The sequence below is a fragment of the Dendropsophus ebraccatus genome, chromosome 10, assembly GCF_027789765.1.
Source record: "Dendropsophus ebraccatus isolate aDenEbr1 chromosome 10, aDenEbr1.pat, whole genome shotgun sequence".
Lineage (NCBI taxonomy): Eukaryota > Metazoa > Chordata > Amphibia > Anura > Hylidae > Dendropsophus > Dendropsophus ebraccatus.
Window position 1 is genome coordinate 85836311 of NC_091463.1, and position 23180 is coordinate 85859490.

The 23180-nt window shown below is 43.8% G+C and overlaps 1 protein-coding gene across 2 annotated transcripts; it reads right to left on the minus strand.

The window, feature by feature from the left end:
- Positions 1 to 201: 201 nt before the first annotated feature.
- LOC138765682 (3-galactosyl-N-acetylglucosaminide 4-alpha-L-fucosyltransferase FUT3-like) lies at positions 202 to 4546 on the minus strand. Of its 2 annotated transcripts, XM_069942654.1 has the most exons (3): positions 4486 to 4546; positions 4071 to 4204; positions 202 to 1483 (listed from the first exon to the last, which is right to left on the minus strand). In XM_069942654.1, the coding sequence occupies exon 3, from the start codon at positions 1474 to 1476 to the stop codon at positions 367 to 369; it is 1110 nt and encodes a 369-aa protein (XP_069798755.1). In that variant the 5' UTR covers positions 1477 to 1483; positions 4071 to 4204; positions 4486 to 4546; the 3' UTR covers positions 202 to 366. The 2 variants fall into 2 exon arrangements, with proteins under 2 accessions (XP_069798755.1, XP_069798754.1); XM_069942653.1 differs by lacking the exon at positions 4486 to 4546 and having other exon boundaries at positions 4071 to 4239.
- Positions 4547 to 23180: the final 18634 nt, after the last annotated feature.

The following is a 23180-nucleotide window of genomic DNA, read 5'->3' on the forward strand; positions in this document are numbered from 1 at the left end:
CGGGTGGAGTGCAAACCAACAGGAGGTAGCCACACCCCCACCTTTTTCTTTTCTTTTTTTTTCTGTTGTATGTGGGGGGTGTGGCTGCCTACTGTTGGCTTGCACTCCACCCATGTCCCAGGGTGCTATAAAAAGAGTAGGAACCTACATTTGTTATAGGCTGTTTGAATATTAGTTGTGCTCATGCGTGCTCATGCACGTATCCAACATCTTATACTCCATTCATGGTCCTTGAGGTTCATCATGACAATTATCAGATTTACAATCACAGCTGTCAGTGCTAATACATCCAGTAACATCCAGGCCCCCATCTAATTCTGAGCAGGGGCAGTAGATGTAAATGTTGTCAACCATTAAAATCAAAAATTACCCATCTCCTAGAAACCACTTTTCTACACTGTGAATGACCTGATACATTGGATTTTCTCTTATGATGTCACATATTTTGCAGAATGTATATGATGGACCATGACCCTTGTTAGAATCTATGACGCGATACTTAAATCTCCAGTTGAAATACTTCCTATACTTTTCATCATCCTTGTCCAACTCTAGAAGATAGGCAGCCAGTTCCTTAGGACTTGGGAAATCATTGACGTGAATGAAGGCGTCTCCGGGGATAAAGCGTTCATAGTTCTCCCGAGATGTTCCCAACACAACTGGAACTGCCCATGATCCAAAAGCATTGAACCATAGCTTCTCCGTGATATAATCCCTGAAGATTGAATTCTCAAAGGCCAAGTAGAACTTATACTGTGATATAGTGGCATAGAAATCATCCCAGCTCAGCTTCTTGTGTGTCTTTCCATAAACGTCAATAGAGATGTGCTTCTTTAACTCCTCATAATATGCATTGCGGGGGGCACCGGGGTACCATTGACTGACAACCCAAGAGACCAACTTGGATTTTTTAGGAATAGTAAAATTTGGATTCCTCTGCTTTAATGGTTCCATCCTGCCATATGGATAATATACATCCGAATCTCTCCGGAAGGTCATGGTCATGTTGAATAGATTATCCAACATTTTCAAGTTTTTGATAATCCTTGGTGGTTCCATATTGTACCAGATCCATCGCTGAAAACTAGGTTTTGGCTGTTGGGGCAAAGATAGCTTGTCATTCATAATGTCTGCATGATGGATGAGGACAACATCAGCAACGTTATACAGACTTCTGTTTAGTGTCAACTTGCAGCCAAATATACCATATTCGGGGCATTTATCTAAGGGTTCAACATATCCCCAAGGCCACAACCAAATGAGGACAACAATGTCATCCACTTGTTTCTTTGGGGGGACAGAGCTTTGGCTTTTTATCTCATTTTTAGTCCCCTCTTCTTGACAAACCAACTTTTGGATATTTGTCGACAACCCTGAGGGGATGCTTTCATGATTCCATATAAAGGACAAGAGGACCAGGAAAAAAAGAAAGAGCAAGAGGGTTAGAATCTTGTGGTTGATTGAAGCTAAGATCATCTTTAGTCTGTAAGGAGATAAAAAGTATTAGATCTAAAGTAGATGTAAGGAGTATTAGATCTAAAGGAGATGTAAGGAGTATTAGATCTAAATTGTATTGACAAAAAAAAATGCAGAGTATGTGTCTCCATGGTAACAGACTACAAACAAACTGTGTATAGTCATATCCTGCAGTCAAACCCTTTTATATCTTTCCTTTATTAGCATCTCAAGCACAGCTAAAAAGGAGAAAGATTGAGTGATTTAACATATGACTACAGGATTAGACTTCACACCATTGATCTGTAAGGCTCAGTTCACACTACGTTTATTCGATCTGTTTTTTTTTCCATCCATTTTTGAAAAAAATAAAATAATAAAAAAAAAGATGGAAAATGGATGCAATTGTGTGCATCTGTTTTGATCAGTTTTTTTCCCACTGACTTCCATCATAAAAAAACATATCAAAATACAAACGTACACAAAAATAAGGTCAAGTACATTTTTGTGTATGTTAAAAAAAATGATGCATTTTGATCTGTTTTTTTTAATAATGGAAGTCAATGGAAAAACGGATCAAAATAGATGCACACAATTGCATCAGTTTTTTGTAAAATCGGATGAAAAGAACAGATGAAAAAAAACATAGTTTGAACCCAGCCTAACCATGGACAAGGTTTGTCTGTAGCCATGCATATAGAGATGTATTGGTTTTGTATGCCTAAAATAATTAGCAAAATTCAAACATTTATATCACTGAAATACTATACAGACTTCTAGTCTTCTGCTCTTCTAGTCCGCTTATTGTTTATTCCGGTGATACTCACTTGCCCAAATCCTCTGACGTTACTGTTTAATGGCACTTGACCGCACTGGATTCTACTTTTTCCATCCACGCAAACAATATCAGCTCAATCACGGGGTCACCCACCACTATAGCCGGTGATTGGATGAGAGGCATTTGCTTTGAAGACAATACATCAGAGTAAGCAGGGACCAGCAAAGAGCCGCAGGGCTGAGCACCATCAGGCTGCAGCAGGGTCTGGGGAAGGTGAGTATACTTACTGTTTTTTTTTAAGGCACATTGAGTGTATTACAAAAAAAAATGTATTACTGGAATAAGCCTTGTAGGAAGCTTTAGGATAACTAGCCACCTTGCCCTCTGTTCAGTTCAACTCCTAGCACAAACTCTCAGCCAATAATTCTCAAGTATTGACTTCCAATGTTCTTTGGTCTTCTGCCAGAAGCCAACTGGCTGTGCTCTCCTTCCTCCTTGCGCGACCTTTTATACCTTCCCTAGGGTGCCTCCTGAAGCCACCGCATCACACTACCACCATCACACTACCCTTAGTTGAGCCCCATGTGGGACTGTGCCAACACTTTTCCTGCTAGCTGAGAGCTGGGAAGCTATGACCCTGGTAGGGCCTGACAGTGCTGCCGCATAGCCAATGGACAAAAGAGACATACAAAACAGAGAGGGGCCATTACACAGGCAGAAATGGTGAGAAAATGGAAAAGAGGGCTAAGTCTTACTAACACATAGTTACTTAGTTCACCCCTGACTAGGTCTAATGTAAATCTTGGAAGAATTCCATAATTGTAGCACATTTATATCTTCGTATCTGTGGGTGCCACACCTCTGGACTTGGCTGACAATACCGTGATGTTCAATAAAATCTGGGGCACATTGTAGTTGTAGTAAGGTGTGGTTTAGTCCGTCCCTAATGAAACTTTAATGACAAAATTAAAACATTATTAAAACAGAATAACACTGTCTGTGGGAGTAAAATTATGTTTGACTTGGATATTGGGGTTTTCCCATCGCCAAAAGTTATTCCCTATTGCCAGGCAAGGGGATACCAAACTAAACAATGGGGTCCATTCGCTGGGACCACCAACAATCATGAGAATGTAAGAAAATCAATCCCCTGAATTAATGAAATGTACTTATGGGGCTTATAAATGTTGATGGGTAAGTTTATTTTGGCTAGTGGAATATAAATGAATAGGCCTCTATTGCTTAGCTGGAAATGACTTCTAGATCCTCTATAAGAGTAAACCAGACAGCTTGGCCATGTCATTATATCCAGTTCACTGGATCACTTTTGGTAGGTACTTTTCAGGATCAGCAGACGTGAACCCACTGTGTCACATGCCATCTACCCCTCTAAGGGTGTTGTCTAAGTGTATCCTTTGTTCTTCACTGGTTACTCCTGATGGTGGAGATAGACTTTCCCTGAAGATATGCCAGGTTGCTACCTCTTGAGATGAAACAAGGCACAGGACAGCTGGTCCTGACGGACCAGATGTCAAAGGGTGGTAGACACCCGAGTTGCCAAACAGACAATACAGGCAACCAGAAAGATGGAAGATGCAATAGGTACAGGATATGGACAAGGAGAAGAATGCTGGAGAAGAGCACGGGTTGGGTCAAACAGAACACATGGGAAGGCTGGGAAGGCACCAACTAGGAGTGCAGGACCAGGCAAAAGGAACAGGATAGAAGGGCCATGAACGTTACTTTTTCTAAAAACCTGATGTGAGAACACATCCTCAGGGTTACACACAAAATGCCTAAAAGTCATATTAGTCATAGAAGGATATAGTGCACTTACCTGATAAGGATTATTCGTCTTGAATCCGTCTTCTCACCTCCCTTGATAATTTTCCATTTCTGAATAATTTGTTCTTTTAGTATATTCTTTAGTTAACTTCCCCTATCGACATCTTGCAGGTCATCGCTATAAAACTGGATGTATAATGCCGTCAAACCAATGTCTTCATGTCCTAATAGTACAGTAAATGCTGCACACTTGCTCACAGGTATTGATACATTTAGGGAAGAGACCAACAGGTTGGGCGACATTCTGTCAGCTGACTCAGGGAGGACTAAACTATTTAGATGCAAGTACAATCTGTAAATTTTAATTATGGGCGAGATACGTTTGGCAGAAGAAAATTAGAGGGATTGTCCTTTGGATAAATTTATTCTAAACAAGCACAATAAAAAATAAACCACAAAAGTCATACCTAGCCTGTTCTTATGTCAAAGGGTGGGTCCCTGCATTCCTGTGGTGATAGCAGATTGTTACAGCTCCTACAGCTATCTCTGGAAAATATAGATTCACAACGGCACCAATCAGTTACCTTCAATAAGTTTATTAGTCAAGTAAAAGTCTTAGACCAATCGCTAATTCTAAGGGTGCGTTTGCACAGAGAGATTTATCTGACAGATTTTTGGAGCCAAAGCCAGAAATGGATTTGAAAATAGGATAGATCCCAGTTTTTCCTCTTTGATCTGATCTTTGTTTATAGTCTGTTCCTGGCTTTGGCTTCAAAGATCTGTCAGATAAATCTGTCTGTGTAAATGCACCATAAGCCTTCTTCTAATTTAGCATGCATTTAAGATAATCTATGTATCACTAATCACCCCATCATATAATATACTAAACTAAACCATACACCAGGGCTACTCAACAACTTTTAGTTAAGGTCCACTTACCGAGGTCTATTGTCAGGTGAAGGTCCGAGCTAAACATCAGTAGGAAACGTGTTTCGTTACTTTTCACAAACGTTCAACTATTTACATACAGAACTGCTGCTTATTAGCGGGAAAACTGGCATTTTTTCTCTCTCACCAGCCCTTTGATATTAGGTACAAAGGGGGTGCCCCCCTGTTGCTCCCCCAGTAGTGTATAGCCCCCCTGTGCACTCTTCCCTAGTAATGTATAGCCCCCTGTTGCTCCCCCAGTAGTATATAGCCCCCCTGTGTGCTCTCCCCCTGTAGTATATAGCCCCCTGTGAGCTCCCCCCAGTAGTATATAGCCCCCCTGTGAGCTCCCCCCAGTAGTATATAGCCCCCTGTGCTCTCCCCCCATAGTAAATAGCCACCCTGTGCTCTCCCCCTGTAGTATATAGCCCCCTGTGCTCTCCCTCTGTAGTATATAGCCCCCTGTGAGCTCCCCCCAGTAGTATATAGCCCCCCTGTGCGCTCTCCCCCTGTAGTATATAGCCCCCCTGTGCGCTCTCCCCCTGTAGTATATAGCCCCCTGTGAGCTCCACCCAGTAGTATATAGCCCCCCTGTGAGCTCCCCCCAGTAGTATATAGCCCCCCCTGTGCTCTCCCCCCGTAGTATATAGCCCCCTGTGCTCTCTCCCTGTAGTATATAGCCACCCTGTGAGCTTCCCCCAGTAGTATATAGCTCCCCTGTGCTCTCCCCTATAGTATATCGCCCCCTGTGAGCTCCCCCCAGTAGTATATAGCCCCCCTGTGCTCTCCCCCTGTAGTATATAGCCCCCTGTGAGCTCCCCCCCAGTAGTATATAGCCACCTGTGCTCTCCCCCTGTAGTATGTAGCCCTCTGTGAGGTCCCCCCAGTAGTATATAGGCCCCCTGGGCTCTCCCCCTGTGAGCTCCCCCCAGTAGTATATAGCCCCCTGTGCTCTCCCTTTGTAGTATATAGCCCCCTGTGAGCTCCCCCCAGTAGTATATAGCCCCCTGTGCTCTCCCCCTGTAGTATATAGCTCCCTGTGAGCTCCCCCCCAGTAGTATATAGCCCCCCTGTGAGCTCCCCCCAGTAGTATATAACCCCCCTGTGAGCTCCCCCAGTAGTATATAACCCCCCTGTGCTCTCCCCCTGTAGTATATAGCCCCCTGTGAGCTTCCCCCAGTAGTATATAGCTCCCCTGTGCTCTCCCCCTGTAGTATATGGCCCCCTGTGAGGTCCCCCCAGTAGTATATAGCCCCCCTGTGCTCTCCCCCTGTAGTATATAGCTCCCTGTGAGCTCCCCCCAGTAGTATATAGCCCCCTGTGCTCACCCCCTGTAGTATATAGCCCCCTGTGAGGTCCCCCTAGTAGTATATAGGGCCCCTGTGAGCTCCCCCCAGTAGTATATAGCCCCCTGTGCTCTCCCCCTGTAGTATATAGCCCCCTGTGAGCTCCCCCCCAGTAGTATATAGCCCCCTGTGCTTACCCCCTGTAGTATATACCCCCTTGTGAGGTCCCCCCTGTAGTATATAGGGCCCCTGTGCTCTCCCCCTGTGAGCTCCCCCCAGTAGTATATAGCCCCCTGTGCTCTCCCCCTGTAGTATATAGCCCCCTGTGAGCTCCCCCCCAGTATTATATAGCCCCCTGTGCTCACCCCTGTAGTATATACCCCCTTGTGAGGTCCCCCCTGTAGTATATAGGGCCCCTGTGCTCTCCCCCTGTGAGCTCCCCCCAGTAGTATATAGCCCCCTGTGCTCTCCCCCTGTAGTATATAGCCCCCTGTGAGCTCCCCCCAGTAGTATATAGCCCCCCTGTGGGAAAGCGGCAGGACCGGACGGCCTCCCTTTTGAGGTATATAAAAAATATGGAATAGTATTGGTCCCTAGATTGCTATCGCTGTTTAGATCTATTCAGACACAGGGCAGAATGCCAAATTCTATGTATAAGGCCACAATTTCACTCATTCTTAAACCAGGTAAAGATGCAGTAGACCCCGGATCCTACAGGCCAATCTCATTGCTAAATACAGATATGAAAATTTGGGCGAAGCTGCTAGCAAATAGATTGGTGAAGGTAGTTCCATTTTTAATCTCGGATGATCAGTGTGGGTTTAGGGCTGGAAGGTCGGTGATAGATAATATACGTAGGATGTTTGGTAACTTGGAAATTGGGGGGGGGAGGGACCGCTCCATCCTGTCGTTGGACGCCGTTAAAGCGTTTGACAGGGTGGAGTGGTCCTTCTTGTGGCAACTCCTGAAGGAATATGGATTTAAAGAAAAATTTATTGGTTGGCTGCAGCTGATGTATAGAAGCCCTATGGCCTCAATCCTCATAAATGGATCCCAAACAGAAAGGTTTCCTTTATTTAGGGGAACACGTCAGGGTTGTCCCCTCTCTCCCCATATCTTTGCCCTCTTCATTGAGCCTTTGGCAATCAAAATAAGAACAATGGAAGAGGTGGAGGGGTTTGGATGTCGGGGGAGAGGGGACAAGATATCGCTCTATGCGGATGATGTTGTGCTGTACGTGGAGAATACAAGGAATTCCCTGGATATTATAATCAATACGATAGAAAGATTTGGAGATGTGTCGGGCCTTAGTATTAACTGGGCAAAAACAGTATTAATGCCACTAGATGGAGAGGTGTCCCATGATAAACTGAGGTGTTTGAAGCCAGGAGAAACCTTTAGATACCTGGGGGTGGTGGTAGATAGGGATATCCATAAGTATGTGGAATTAAATGTAACACCAACTTTGCAAAGAATAAGATCTAAAGCAAAAGTTTGGATGGGCCTACCATTGGGCATGGCAGATAGGATAAGCTTAGTGAAAATGATTATCCTCCCACAGATTTTGTTTGTCTGGTCTAATAGTCCAATATGGTTGGGGGAAAGAATATTTAAGCAGTTGGAAGCTATAGTGAGGGATCTGATTTGGAGGGGTAGAAAGCCCAGAATAAAAATGGAATATTTATACAAAGATGAGGATAAAGGAGGTTTGTCGGTTCCCAACTTTAGGATTTATTTCTTGGCGGCCCAATTACAGTATGTGAAAAGATGGAGAGAGTTCTCATATATAAAGAATTTGGTAGAACAAAATAAATGGGGATTAAAGGACGTATGGGAAATTTTGGAGTCAGGACAGTTGAGTAGAAGGTCTAGAGAGAGATGGCCATTGTTAGACTTGATGCACAAAGTTTGGGAAAAAACTAAAAAAGCACTGGGTTTGGAGGGAGTATTTAGATGTACACCAATGTTTAATAATCTTAGGTTTAAAGAGTTGGGAAGAAATCATGAATGGAGGTTTTGGGAAAAATACAATTTGAGGTATGTGACACACTTCTTTAAGGAAGGGCAATTACGCTCATTAGAAGAGTTAAAAGGTGAATACGGGATAGAAGGAAACTGTTATTTTTATTATTTGCAATTAAGACAAGTTAGTATGGAAATAGATCACACGGAGAATTTGGTAGAAGAAAACTCACAGTGGATTGATTATATGATAGAGGACACTTCCAAAAGAAGGGTGATGGCTAGGATAGTTAGGTTGGTAAAGGAGGGGAAGAAGGAGGTAGTCACACATGCAAGTAGAGTAAAGTGGGAAATAGATATAGGAGAAATTACACAAGAAGAGTGGGAAGATATATGGAGTATGGGAAAGAATATATCATTTAATGCGTCGCACAAGATTACACAATTTTTTATTAATTATAGGTTATATTATACACCAAGTAGGTTATCTAAAATGGCCCCTAACAAAGAAATAGTTTGTCCCCGCTGCAATATGCCAAGGGTTGGTTTCTTTCATCTATATTATGAATGTAAGAAAATGGAGAGAAGTTGGCAAGTAATTTTAGAGGTTATTAAAGATCGGCTCCAACTAGAAGGTTGGGAACCGGCAAAGAGATGGTTGTTGGGGGTATGGAGTGATGTCCGCCCAGGGAAAAATAAGAATATTCTAGTAAGGAAACTGTTGATGGTAATGAGGCTGTTGGTGGCCAGAAAATGGATGTCTAGAGATAGCCCCACCCTTAGGGAATTTTTGATGGAGGTTAGAAGGATGATTAATTTTGAGTTTTGTTTGATGGTAAAAGGAGGGAGGAGGGTGAATTTTTGTAAGATCTGGGACCCATGGTTGGATAAAATGGACCAACAAGAGAAGATGGGATTGGTTGTGGGGTTAAGAAGAGGAGAGGGCTGAAGAGTTCCTTTTTTTTTTTTTTTTTTTTTTGTTGTTTCTTTTTTCTCTGCACCCAGGGAGGGGGGGAGGTGGGATGAGTTGGGGTGGGGGCGGGGGTGGGGGGGTAGTAGGGGGGAAGGGGGGGGGGGGGGTAGTGGGGTTAAGACCATGTCTGGGCACAACTAAAAAGTAATAGGTAGAAAATGTAATAGGAGAGATGTTAAGTGTAACCGGGGGTGCGGTTCCTGGACACCAATGAGAAATAATGAATATGGGTGATAGGTGTTGTGGTTGGTCTCCGATGTCTGTGCGGGAGGATTGTGGGGGTTTGGATCTTGGTCTCCTGGCTCGGGGCCCTATGTCGTGAGGATCGGGCTCAGGTCTCGGTTGGAGGAAGAGGAGGGGTGTTACTATGTTTTTTTTTTTTTTTTTGTTTGTTTGTTTGTTTGTTATTATTTTCTACTCGGAGGTCCGCTGGTGGTTGATTGGATATGAGATAATAAGCTGGAGTGGGCGAGATGGAGCAGCGGAGGGTTCCTTTGGCTGGGTCCAGATAGCCTGCTCCGGAGTAACGCCACAAGTCTATATAAATATATGTGGGCGGTGGTGTTGGAGTGGTTGGAAGAAGGAGGAGGAGAAGGAAATAAAAAATAAGAAATCCCCAGTGGTGGCTTGGTACCGTGGAGGGCTTGGCTCCCAGAGGGGTGGAATGGTATGTAGTATGCATGAAGTATGTATAAGGCTGGACACGAGAATAATAAGATTTATAGTTTGGATTGTTTAATTTTTTTTTTTTTTTTTTTGGATGCTGGTGACTGTACTCCTTCTCGGCCCGGCGGAGGCAGGGGCCTTGGGGCGGAGGGGATACCCGAGCCAGTGGGGGCAGGTTCTGTCCTCCTGTGGTCCCCGGCGCGGAGGAGGGGACCGGCTGGGGCACGAAGGATTAAGGTAAATTTAGGGGAGGGGAAAAGTTGAAAGAGAGGTTATGAATTGATGGTGACCATGGATAAGCACCCTTTGGAAGGAAAAAAGTTTTGTTAACACTTCTGATGAAGGGTTATGAGGTGAAGTACCGAAGAAGATATTTGGTTTAAGATATAGAAAAATTGTGGTTGTATCCAGACTTGGATGAAGTGGTTTTAATGTTTGTATGGTAAATTCTGTAATAAAGGTTTAAAAATTTAGATAAAAAAAAAAAAAAAAAAAAAAAGAAAATAGGATAGATCCCAGTTTTTCCTCTTTGATCTGATCTTTGTTTATAGTCTGTTCCTGGCTTTGGCTTCAAAGATCTGCCAGATAAATCTGTCTGTGTAAATGCACCATAAGCCTTCTTCTAATTTAGCATGCATTTAAGATAATCTATGTATCACTAATCACCCCATCATATAATATACTAAACTAAACCATACACCAGGGCTACTCAACAACTTTTAGTTAAGGTCCACTTACCGAGGTCTATTGTCAGGTGAAGGTCCGAGCTAAACATCAGTAGGAAACGTGTTTCGTTACTTTTCACAAACGTTCAACTATTTACATACAGAACTGCTGCTTATTAGCGGGAAAACTGGCATTTTTTCTCTCTCACCAGCCCTTTGATATTAGGTACAAAGGGGGTGCCCCCCTGTTGCTCCCCCAGTAGTATATTGCCCCCCTGTGCTCTCCCCCTGTAGTATATAGCTCCCTGTGAGCTCCCCCCAGTAGTATATAGCCCCCTGTGCTCACCCCCTGTAGTATATAGCCCCCTGTGAGGTCCCCCTAGTAGTATATAGGGCCCCTGTGAGCTCCCCCCAGTAGTATATAGCCCCCTGTGCTCTCCCCCTGTAGTATATAGCCCCCTGTGAGCTCCCCCCCAGTAGTATATAGCCCCCTGTGCTTACCCCCTGTAGTATATACCCCCTTGTGAGGTCCCCCCTGTAGTATATAGGGCCCCTGTGCTCTCCCCCTGTGAGCTCCCCCCAGTAGTATATAGCCCCCTGTGCTCTCCCCCTGTAGTATATAGCCCCCTGTGAGCTCCCCCCCCAGTATTATATAGCCCCCTGTGCTCACCCCTGTAGTATATACCCCCTTGTGAGGTCCCCCCTGTAGTATATAGGGCCCCTGTGCTCTCCCCCTGTGAGCTCCCCCCAGTAGTATATAGCCCCCTGTGCTCTCCCCCTGTAGTATATAGCCCCCTGTGAGCTCCCCCCAGTAGTATATAGCCCCCCTGTGCGCTCTCCCCTTATAGATGGCCCCCAGACAAAAGAAAAAAACAAACAACTCACCTAGCACCTCGTTCCCCGCTGCGCCGTCTTCTTCTCTTCTCCTGCCGGTCCGGCCCCCGGCTGATACGCGCTCTCTGGGGACGTCCCAGGTATTCCCCAGCAGAGCGCGCACCAGTGACCTCAGTGTACACTGCCGGCCGGCAGTTCCGGGAAGTACAGGCCGGCGGCGTACACTGAGGTCTTTGGTGCGCGCTCTGCTGGGGAATCCCTGGGACGTCCCCAGAGAGCGCGTATCAGCCGGGGGCCAGACCGACACTGCCCCCAGCCCCACAGGCGTACTGACATCTAAGGACAGTACGCCTATGGGGCGGGAGGCAGTGCGGTGGGGAGCGGGACCAACTAACCGCCCCGGATCCAGTCCGCCTCAGGGCGGTTAGGAGGTCTGACCAGGGGTCCGGTCAGCTGGCTTTCCGCCAGTTGAGAACCCCTGCCATACACAAAGCATATTAATAGACATGTATACATTACAAATCAAATCCACCCAGCAGTCTTTTCTTACACAGCTTCTCTGCAGTTTTGGATACATGCGTAATATGTACCTACTAGATTTCCTACTACTTTCTATTGTGTGAACGGAAACTATACATATTGACATTGCACTCCAGTATGTCTTTACAATACTGTGTGATGGATATGCAAGAACCAAACCAGTACCACCAATGTAGGGTGAAAAGCTGACATACCACGGGTGAGGAGAGGGCAGTCGAATTTAGACCCACCAAGAATATTTAGTTATGATCCTTACAATGTATTCATTGCTATTTGCTATTCCTTATTATACAGTAGCACATAGTTCTACAATATACTGGGTCCCTTACTGGGGGCATCTACCTAATGAAGGGGGGGGGGCTGGTTTGAATGATCTAACTGCTTGGTTCATCTATCTAATTGGGGAGGGGGCTAACTACCTACCTAGTCGGGAGAAAAAACTGCCTACTGTGGACATCTACCTCCATCCACTCCTTTGGTTTAACTTGTTGGACGGATGTTTTTTCTCCCAACCCTACTATAACCATAGGGGGGAAATTATGTACCTACTAAAGACATCTACCTAATGAGGGGGAATTACCTACCTATTGTGGTCATTTAACCTATAGAGGGGAAATTACCTACCTATTAGGGGTGTCTACCTAATGTAGGGGACATTACTTACCTACTGGGGGGCATTTAACTAATAAAGAACAAATTACCTTCTAGAGGCATCGAGTTAATTGGGGAATTACCTACCTACCGGGGACATCTACCTAATGGTGGGAACTACCTACCCGCCTAACCCAATCCACCTAACCCTGTCCACCATTCCACTTACCTTTTCACTATTAGGCTGTTTCCACAATATTTTTTTTTTTAGGTAAAATAACGGCCACTGTGTTTAAAATAGCGGGATGTTATTTTCTAATAGCGGCCACAAATAATGATCATTTTCATTATTAACAGCCGCCATATTAACGGCCATTTTTTTGCCTAAAATAAACATTGTGAGAACAAAGTCTTACAATGGAGAGCACAAAGGGAAGCATTATTTGGGACACTGGATGTACCTGCACTGTAATCAGTTACACAGTTTGCAGAGCCTGTGAAAAATTGGTATCTTCTTTTATTGCGTCAATGGAATATTATATTGCTAATATGCATTAAGCTTGCCCCGGCCGTTGATACATCCACATTTATATAAAAGTTATTTTTACTTACAGTCCAAAGAAGATGGATAAGCAATTATCCATTTGGTAACATTCTAGACACACTATGGGGGAAGTCATTTGGGCGATCCCATCTGGCTTCTCCCCCACCCCACTAAGCTTCATCGACAGACCTGTTCCTATACACAAAAGGATGCCACACCATAGCTTTTCAGAGTGGATTAAAGTTTGTTTTAATGATGGATCCCTTTCACTTCTGACGGGTTCTCTATGACAAATCATTAGCTCAGTTATTATTAGCTAATGCAACATGTAAAGTCAATGTCTGAACATGACGGTAAAATGACAGAGAATCCTACCAACAAATTACATAATTACTACATGAATTGTTTGGACTATGACATGTCTGATCGATGCCTTTGCCTACAGAATCTATTAAGTGTCTGTAGTGTCCTGGTACAGGTGTGCACTAAGTCTTATGCCGCCTGGTTAAAGGTAACTCACTCTGGGATGATGGGTGCCTTTTGCACTTTCACCACTTGGTGTCTCACTCTTCCTTGTTTGTCAGAGCACAGCTGAGAGTCTAAGGGTTAACTTATGTTTTCTATGTTCACTGTTAAACCAGTCACTGTGTGGTGGTGCACGGCTAGATGTTGGTAGCTACTAGGGATGGTCCGAACTCTCCGAGGTTCGGGTTCGTACGAACCCGAATGCTCGGCACCAGATTACCGCTGTCTGCCCGCTCCGTGGAGCGGGTGGATACAGCGGGAGGACTGCCTGGAAAACTGGGATACAGCCTATGGCTATGGCTGTATCCCAGTTTTCCAGGCGGTCCTCCCGCTGGATCTGCCCGCTGCATGGAGCGGGCAGACAGCGGGAATCATTACCGAGAGTTCGGGTTCTTACAAACCCGAACCGAACTCGGTTCGGACCATCCCTAGTAGCTACTCCTTGGCCAGGGATGTTATTTGTCGTGACGCCGGTGCTAGTCCAGGGTTTTCAGAAAGAGAATGATCCCTCAGCAATGGCCCTGGAGTTCCTGGCGTGGGCTAGGGTGTTCCTTGGTGGCTGCTCTCCCCTAGTGTTGCTTAGCACTGCATAGTTGCGAGAGTTGTTGGTTTAGAGGAAATCTTTAGTTGCATCTGAGCTTGGTTCCTGTCAGGGGTCCTGGCATAAGCCAGGCCCTGGCTTAACTACAATACTAACTTGGTTTGGTTGTGTCCTCTCTCACTGAAAACCTGACAAGAACTAAACTCACTTCCTCCACCAGTGTAACTCCTCCTACAGGGACTTTTGTGTACCCTGCTGTGAGTGGTGGGGATGAGTGTGTGTGAGAAAAAAAGCTAGAGAGGATAGGATAGAGAAAGAGCACCTCCTAGTGGCCAGAACATAACACATGGTACAAATAAATTAACCCATTACTTCCTTCAGCTGTGCAAGAGTAGTAATAAATATACATATAAGAAATACTTTGATGGTTACCAAGCCTTGGTTTATCCCTTGTCATTACATTGACTTAAAGGGCCACTTAACATGGTGGTTTTGGTGGTTTCCTAACAGGAGCTGCCCTTTGGCTGGGTCCTTCCCGGAGGGATATCTGGCTAGTCCTGTGTTTTGAGACTCTTTTTAATGAGGCTCCACGGGCTCCTGTTTTGCATATTCATGTTTCCCAGGGGGCAATGCACCTAGGACTTCACTGCATTGAGCACTTTCACTAGCAGCCGGCAGTGTTGTCGTTTGGCTGGTCTCCCTGAGTTCAGCAATCTGTTTTCCTTATGGCTCTACTAGGCATTGCTCCCACCTAGCCAGAATCCTGCTCCACACTGATGAGGGGCAACACCCCGAAACAGCTGTATGTGGATGGTTACCAAGCCTTGGTTTATCCCTTGTCATTACATTGACTTAAAGGGCCACTTAATATGGTGGTTTTGGTGGTTTCCTAACAGGAGCCACCCCTTGGCTGGGTCCTTCCCGGGGGGATAACTGGCTAGTCCTGTGTTTTGAGACTCTTCAATGAGGCTCCACAGGCTCCTGTTTTGCATATTCATATAAGAAATACTGACACCTAGTGGGGAAACTTAAAATACCTCATCCCCCACTTGTTTAACCTGAGTGAGAACTTTAGGACAGGTGCATAAGAGCGACACTAGCAGTGGGACACCACAACTGACGCAGGCACCTCACACACAAACCACCAACTGCACCTCTTCCCTCTCTTCTACACAGTCCCTAAAAATAGGAGGTAAAACCTGGTCACCCCTATTTAAGGTTAGTTAGTTCCTGGTGGGAGGTCTTTTGTCAGTTGTCTGCAGAGAGGAGATACCGGAAGAGTTGCTGTTTTAGTTTCCAACCAGGGCCCTGGGTATTCTGGTCAATAGAGGACTTGGTGTGAGACAGCCACACCGGCATAGGCACCCACAAACTGTGCTACCTTTGCAAGTGCCAGTGTCTGTGTCCGGGGGTGGGTAACGCCGCTTTTGGCCACCATGTCAAGTGCCGCAGAGAAAACACCAGACCCCACCTGCTGTATACTACCTAAGCATCCTGGGCCACAGCATATAGATGTACATGTAGAAGTTGCTGAATCCTGCTGTTTTCCACACTGTGGGCCCAGACACTCACCAGTTCTCCAGTCTCCACCAGCAAGTATGGGAAAAAACAGACAGACCACCACAAAACCACTGGTTCCTTCAGCCATGGCTCTTTCTTTTCTTAGCACCACAGCCTGCTATTTGGATATTCAGGTGTCTCTGTGACTGGGCACAACCAGGCACTGATCACACTACTTTCTCTCTGAATGCTAGTATACGCAGCTGGCCGTGTCTTGTCTCAGCCTCTGGCACAGCTCATGTGAAAAAACACCTTCCCATTTGCCTGAAATCTGTCTCTCCTGTTCTCCCTATATACATATCAACATTTAGCATGACGGAATGCTCACACATTCTCAATGGAGGGAGGAGGCCCACATATGTTATACCCAGGAAGGTGTGTAGTGTCTCTAGGGACAGGGGACAGCTGGGAGTTGTAGTTGTCGGTTGCAAAGTCACAGAAGCAAGGAGTGAACCCTCTGGGCCTAACCCACTTTGGTGGTAGGTGGTAGTAGTCTACACCTGACAATTGGTTTTGTTTCACATTATATTTTATAGTAAAATGAAGGCTGCCCTTAAAATGTATAATTGCTTCCGCCAAAAACAAGCCCTCAAATGGCTCTGTAGATAGGAAAATAAGAGTTTTATAGCAAAGACGCATAAATGAATATTTACTTGGTCATTAAGGGTTAAGTGGTTTTATGAAAATATGAGAAGGTATATTATTAAAATTGCAATCAGTAACTGCTCATAAAATCCTATAACAGCTAGGTATTAGCACAGCCGAAAGTTATGAGCTATTATCAGAAATCTCTGACCTACCTTAAGTAGGTTTTTTTTAAAAATAAAAATAAAAAAAATCTGCTTTCCCCCATAAACAGCGCCACATGCCAGGCTGTGTATTGAATTACAACTGTGTTTCCTTTAGTGGAGTTGAGCTGCAATACTACACAGGACCTCAGGACAGGTGTGGTGCTGTTTCTGGAAGAAAGCAGACATTTTTTATTTTCTAATCCTCACTAATTCCTTTGAAGGTCATGATGAATTTTGGTCTATACAGTGGAAGAAGACCTTTTCTGTTGCTCCATATATCCAGCGACTGTGGGTTGAATGACCTGAAATATTATAATCTTAATGATCTGTGATACTTTTAGCTCAAGTCATCGGACTACAGGATCTGTATCCATCATATGGGTGCAAACATGGCCTGTATTATACCACAGTAATGTGACAAGTAGTAGTACTTACATATACATGATACCCAAACACAGTTTAGAATGAAAAGCGTGAGAATGATAATATTCCTCAGCCACACAACAACCTTTTACATAAAGAAGCTGGGAAACGGGTATCGGGACACTGCGCTCCTGGTTCGTCTTTTCATCTCTATCTGCTAAACATTTTTATCTACAAACTGTCCACCATATTACACCTTTCTTTCCACATATCTACATGTTCCTTTTTTTCCAACCTACCAGTCCTGACCAACATTCACTGCTGATCTTTTATATATATATAATATTAGTAATGAGTGAACTTTTCAGAAGTTTCCACAACAGCCATAAATGTTCTAAAAGCCTCTGTGTCTGCTATGGTAGATCTACTATTACAGCCTGCCACAGATCACTGATCTAACAGTCCCCTAGGAGGGAGGACTAAAAGCGTAAAAAAAAAAAAAGTATAAAAGTGCAAATCAAATCCATTTCCCCATGTTTTAAATAAACAAAATTTAAATGAATGAATAAATAAATAATTGGTGGGTGGGCGGTGCAGGGATTTAGCAGGGTTCATCACTTTAAGCCAAGTCCCACCTATCTATCATGCTGCAGGGAGATGTGGAGTTACAAGACAAAGGTGTTTTGGGCCTAGGGAATGGTGTGTTACATAAAATGCGTTCTTTTTTTTTTTCTAAATAAATACAAAGATGCAGGATATAAAGCTATTATCTGTGTTGTATTATCTGTGACATATCCCTGTCATTAGCTTTTTCAGGGGTGATATATTTAATTTAAATAGTAAATTAAATTGGTCCCGCAAAAAACAAGCCCCTAAATGGCTCTGTAGATAGGAAAATAAAGGTCTTATAGCAAAAACCCATAAACATTTCCTTGGTCACTAAGGGTTAAGTGGTTTTATGAGAAGTGGGCCTGTCTCCTTGACAGGTATGGTATATTTTTATAGTTTCAGTCAGTAATTACTGATAACAACATACAAAAGCTAGCTATTAGCAGAGCCATAAACCCACAAATAAAGCTGCTTTAGCTTCTATTTTTAGTTGAGTGTCGTTTAATTGTCTTCTGTCCAATTACAATGAAACCAGAAGAAAAAGACTTTTCAACTTTCACTGTCCCACTGTAACAGGAACACTGTAAAAGGGAATTCAAGAATAACTATTAAAGGGGTTGTCCAGCGAAAAAAAAATGTATTTTCAATAAACTGGTGTCAGAAAGTTTTTTAGATTTGTAATTTGTTTCTATTTTCAAATCTCCAGTCTTCCAGTACATATCAGCTGCTGTATGCCCTGCAGGAAGTGGTGTGTCCTTTCCAGTTTTACACAGTGGTTACTGCTTTACCTCTGTTGGTGACAGGAACTGTCCAGAGAAGGAAAGGTTTTCAATGGGGATTTGCTACTGCTCTAGACAGTTCCTGTCATGAACAGAGGTGGCAGCAGAGAGCACTGTGTCAGACAGGAAAGAATACATCACTTCCTGCAGGACATACAGCAGCTGATAAGTACTGGAAGACTTAAGTAGAAGTAAATTACGAATCTGTATAACTTTCTGACTACAGTTATTTTGAAAGAAAAACAATTGCTGGAGTACCCCTTCAAAGGAGCTATCCAGGATTAGAAACCCAAAGGTGAGGTAACTGTCACCTGGGAAAACCTTGCCTACACCTGGGGTAACCATCCTACCTATTCAGGACAATTCACATATCCAGGATAGATCTGCAGGGGAGCAAAGTGCCTAAGCTGATGAACTCGACTAATTTCTGCTCGACCTACTCGGGTAACCTTGAGAAGTTAGCTACACCCAGTTGTCCAACCCTCGGAAACATACTACCAGACCTGTCACTCTGTGGGCTCTTATGGCATAAGGCGGGTTTCTTCTTCTTTCTTCTCAGCCCTGTGAAGATGAGTTTCTTCACCACAAGTCACACTTGTCCTGGCAGAGTTCTGCACTACTAGGCAAGGCCCCAAGACAGCCCCTAGACCTTACTGCACCTAATTTACACCTACTATCTACTACGTACACAACAAGTACCTTGCATCAAAAATTTGCGTCAAAAATTAAATTATGGGCAGGGACTGGGGAAAAAATAAAAAAGCTAATATTTTTATGCTTTGCACCGCACAACGGAGCTCCCGACCCCTCCACCTGTCATCTTTTCCCAGGTTTCGGGTATGTCATGACCCTGGCTGAGGGGGGCATCCGTCAGCCGAGTTGTGACGTGGCCAGAGGGGAGCTCAGAAGACAAACGGCAGGGTCCAGGAGTGGGACGCAGGTCTATGAGGGCACTGGGACAGGTGACTATAACTTCTTTTATAATTCCACCCCACCCCCTGCATATAATGAATTTTTGACCCCCCCCACGCCACACTTCCCCTTTAAGAATGTCTGCAGACATTACTGTACAATGTGTTCTCTATATCCTACCTTTGTACTGAAGAATTATGAAATATAATCTTTGAGCTCTTCTACTGATTTCTGTCCTTATTGCCTCTAAGATAAGGGTGCCCTGGAGTATTACATGATGTCACACACATATAGGCCGATAACACAGTGATGTAAACTACAGAGAGCAAACTACTTATCATTTATAGATTTGTACAATGGAGTCTTTGCTTTTGGTTATTGAAGATCTAACATACTGGGGCTGATTTACTAAGTATCCATCAATTTTAAGCTGGTATGCTGTGGGCTGTGTCTGATTTTTAGCAAAAAATTCTGTAAAACTAAAACCCAATTATCCCACCACTCTAGAAGTTGCTGTTTTTTTTTTACAATAGAAAACCCATCAAAGAATGACAGTTTGCTTAGTAAATCTGTTGGTTGTGGCGGGTTTTAAAGGACACACCCATGACACACCCACGGCACACCCATATGGTGCACTTTTTTCCGGGTTTTTGGAAAATTTGTGTCGGAACACCAAACCGACAGGGAAAATGGACAAAAAACCAATCTGTATAATAGGCTGGAATTTCCACAAAGTATAATATTACAGAGGTATAGCTGACATATAGCAGACGCACAATATGCTTACGTGGAAACTTAATTGGTGTGTCAAAGTCTGGGACTCTACCTGGAGAACAATGTCATAAAAGGTACCTGGTAAACTGATTTAGCAAGTGTCATAAAAAGTCATATTATACAGTGTATATAGGTGGCATGACTGTATAAACATTAGCAGATCCCTATTATGGCATATAGTTTTATAAACCTTTGACAATTGCAGACTAAATTGAAGAGAATGTGTCATCTGAAAATGATCTCCTTTTAAATCAAGTTTTTATGTTAAAGAATTTTTGGCGGATTGCTGACATCCCATAAACAGGTCTCTGACTCACACCTGATTACTTGCTATTAGTCTCTGTTGAGCGTGCTGGCATTTCCTTTATCTCTCATATATTGTTTATAGTTCTGTACTTCGTTGTCAAACTGATTCTGACCCCTGGCTTATTTGATTCAAACCTTAATATATAAAAGCAGCACTATCAGCAGGTTCAGCCCAATATTCTTTACCTGATGACTGCACAGCTGGTAATGATTCCTCTCTTCTCCCCTGCAGTCTGTAGATAGCCCCTAATTGCCCCTATGCTAATCAGGGACTTAGGAGCATTTGGCGCATCACCCGACGGCCCGGAGCACCAGCTTGGCCCACCCAGTCCACCCCCTCCTGTGCATAGTGGGCAGCACGAGAGGGAGCGGGCTGGGTGGCACAGGAGGGGGTTGCTTTGGGCGGGCCCAGGGGGTTGTTCCGGGCCCCCCACTATACATATGCATATATGCAAAATGAGCGGCATGGGAGGGGGCAGACTGGGCAGGCCGAGCTGGTGCTTCGGGCGATGCCCCAAATGCTCCTAAGCCTGAACATTGTCATGTTGAACATATTATCCAGCATTCCCAGGTTGGAGATGATTATTGGCAGTTCCATATGGAGCCCACACCCAATGTTGATAAGGATTTCTTGGCCGTTGGGGCAAAAACACAACAAGACACGAGTCTGATTGGCCAGTGTGGATATACTTTTTCTGTAAAGAGCAATGTAAAGTGACAACATTAGAATTACTTCAGATGAGCAAGGTTAGTCTCAAGCATTGGCATTCTGTATGTTTATTTGAAATGAACCTACAATTCACTATTACTATTTATGGATTTTCTTCCTAGGGATACTATATTTCCAATATTTTTAGCCTTACTAAAAATGAATCTTGTCCATAGGGGAAGATATTCTCTTATCTTGAGAAGATCCCAACTCTTTTTAATATAACTTTTAATACATCTGCCAGACTAGTGTTTGTTAAAATCAAGGCAACATTTATAATGTTCACTTTATTATCTGTCTGTCCATTCTTCTTTGTAATGTCCTTTGTAATTTTTTTTCCTTATAAGATTATTACATTGCATATGAATTCCTCATAAAATTTCTTCAATATTACTCCCTTCCGCCTCTCAACCTTATGCTGGAAAACTCATTTAAAGTAAAATACAAATGTGGTAACCCAGAGGCCTACAAATGTTGTGTGAGCTGGGACGAGGGGTTATGTACCAACAAGGCACTCATCACTGTGGCCAGGAGTGGTAGTGCCCCCCCCCCCCCCCCCCCCCGGGTATACTGTCATACAATTTCTTTAAGATAGAACAGGTGTAGGTGCACGGATGGAGTAACCACAGAGTCCAGTACTTAACAAGGAACAACTTTTACTGAAGGTTAAGTGTGCAATACGAGAACAGTGAACTTGGCAGTAAGGTGCAATACAAAAATAGTGAACTTGGCAGTAAGGTGCAATACAAAAATAGTGAACTTGGCAGTGAGGTGCAATACAAAAATAGTGAACTTGGCAGTGAGGTGCAATACAAAAATAGAATATTCTTTCACAAAGGTGACGACACTGATGACTTGAACTGGGTGCTTGGTTATATAGATAAATAGTAGCTTTATGGTTCAATATGATTTTATTTAAGAGTTTACATAATAAACATACATATAAAGAATATGCATCCAACAAGTAATGTCGGCTAGGTAACGAGTGCCAACAGAATGGTACAGAAGCCAAAAAAAAAGGGGAAAAGAAAGGTCAGGAGTTGGTAAAATAACATGTCACTTGGAGCCTGCCGTAATGTGAGGAGTCAAATCACTCCGACTACAACTACTCCATGCAAGATTCCCGCAGGTACCTGATGATTCAACATTGTTTGTACATATACAAGACATCAAGCATGCATCGACAAACACTGAACACATGGAAGAGGATAGAGTACGGGAAGAAGGGAGAAGAGAAGGAGAGAAGGGAGAAAAGAGGGGGGGGGGGTTAGGAGGGAAGAGAGGGAGTAGAGTAGCCCATCACCATCCAGCCACCGGGCATCCGAGGGAACCGGATCAGAGATCTATGTATCCCCAAGGGAATCGTCTCCGGCCAGCCATCTAGTCATCTCAGGGGAGGACTGAAACATCATCCAGATCCTCCATTTAGTGGAGAATTTCTTACTCGCGTTATGCTCGTCCGCCATTATCTCTTCCATTCGCATCAGTGCGCCAAAAGCCTCGGCTAGAGTCTAGAGGGGGGAGTGGTCAACCGCCACAGCCTAGGAATGATTTGCCTGGCTGCCAGAAGGAAAAAGCCCAGTAGGCCTTTTTTAATCATAGGTAATGAACCAGGTAAGATGGAGAGAAGAGCCATCTCTGGCGTCAGTGTCAGGTTACGAGGTGTTGCCCAGTTCCTGCAATTTTTACTTATCTTGGCAGGGGGTGCATCAGATTGCTGGGTGTTTCAAAAGAAGGTACAGTACAGCCTGGCATTGGCCATTAACTGTATTATTAGGAAAACAATGTGATGATTAAACAATTGTGATGATTAATGTGGTATATAATAAGGTCACACCTGCACAGTGATATAGAAACCTGTATAAATAGGTGCGCTTTGATTAGTTAAACCTAAGTGGCTACATGACACAGCAGGCTCTGCTATATCTCTTCAGCAGTACATACATAAAAAAAAAACATATTAACTGGTATAGATATTAAGTATAACAAGTACCTGGGATATTAAGAGCCTTAAAGTCAATAAAAGATATAAGATACTAGCCTTGACGACAGTAGAAGGGACCAGACAAGGCGGAAGTCTACGTGCCAAATGGAACATAATACGTACAATGCTAATGTCGGCCATACAACTTCATCATAAAGATGGGCAAATCCATAAAATTTTGCTTTCAATTCTGCCAAACTGACCGATGGTTTAAATTCAGATTTATTTGCCGTTTCAGCAGTGGCACAGCATGGGGGTAGTCGGTTACCCCGGGTCTAAATTTGTGTGTAATATTTTTATTATATTCTATTTTGGTAGGAA

Bases quoted from the DNA above. Each gene is read 5' to 3' on its own strand.
- LOC138765682 (XM_069942654.1), bottom strand. From the start codon at position 1,476: ATGATCTTAGCTTCAATCAACCACAAGATTCTAACCCTCTTGCTCTTT.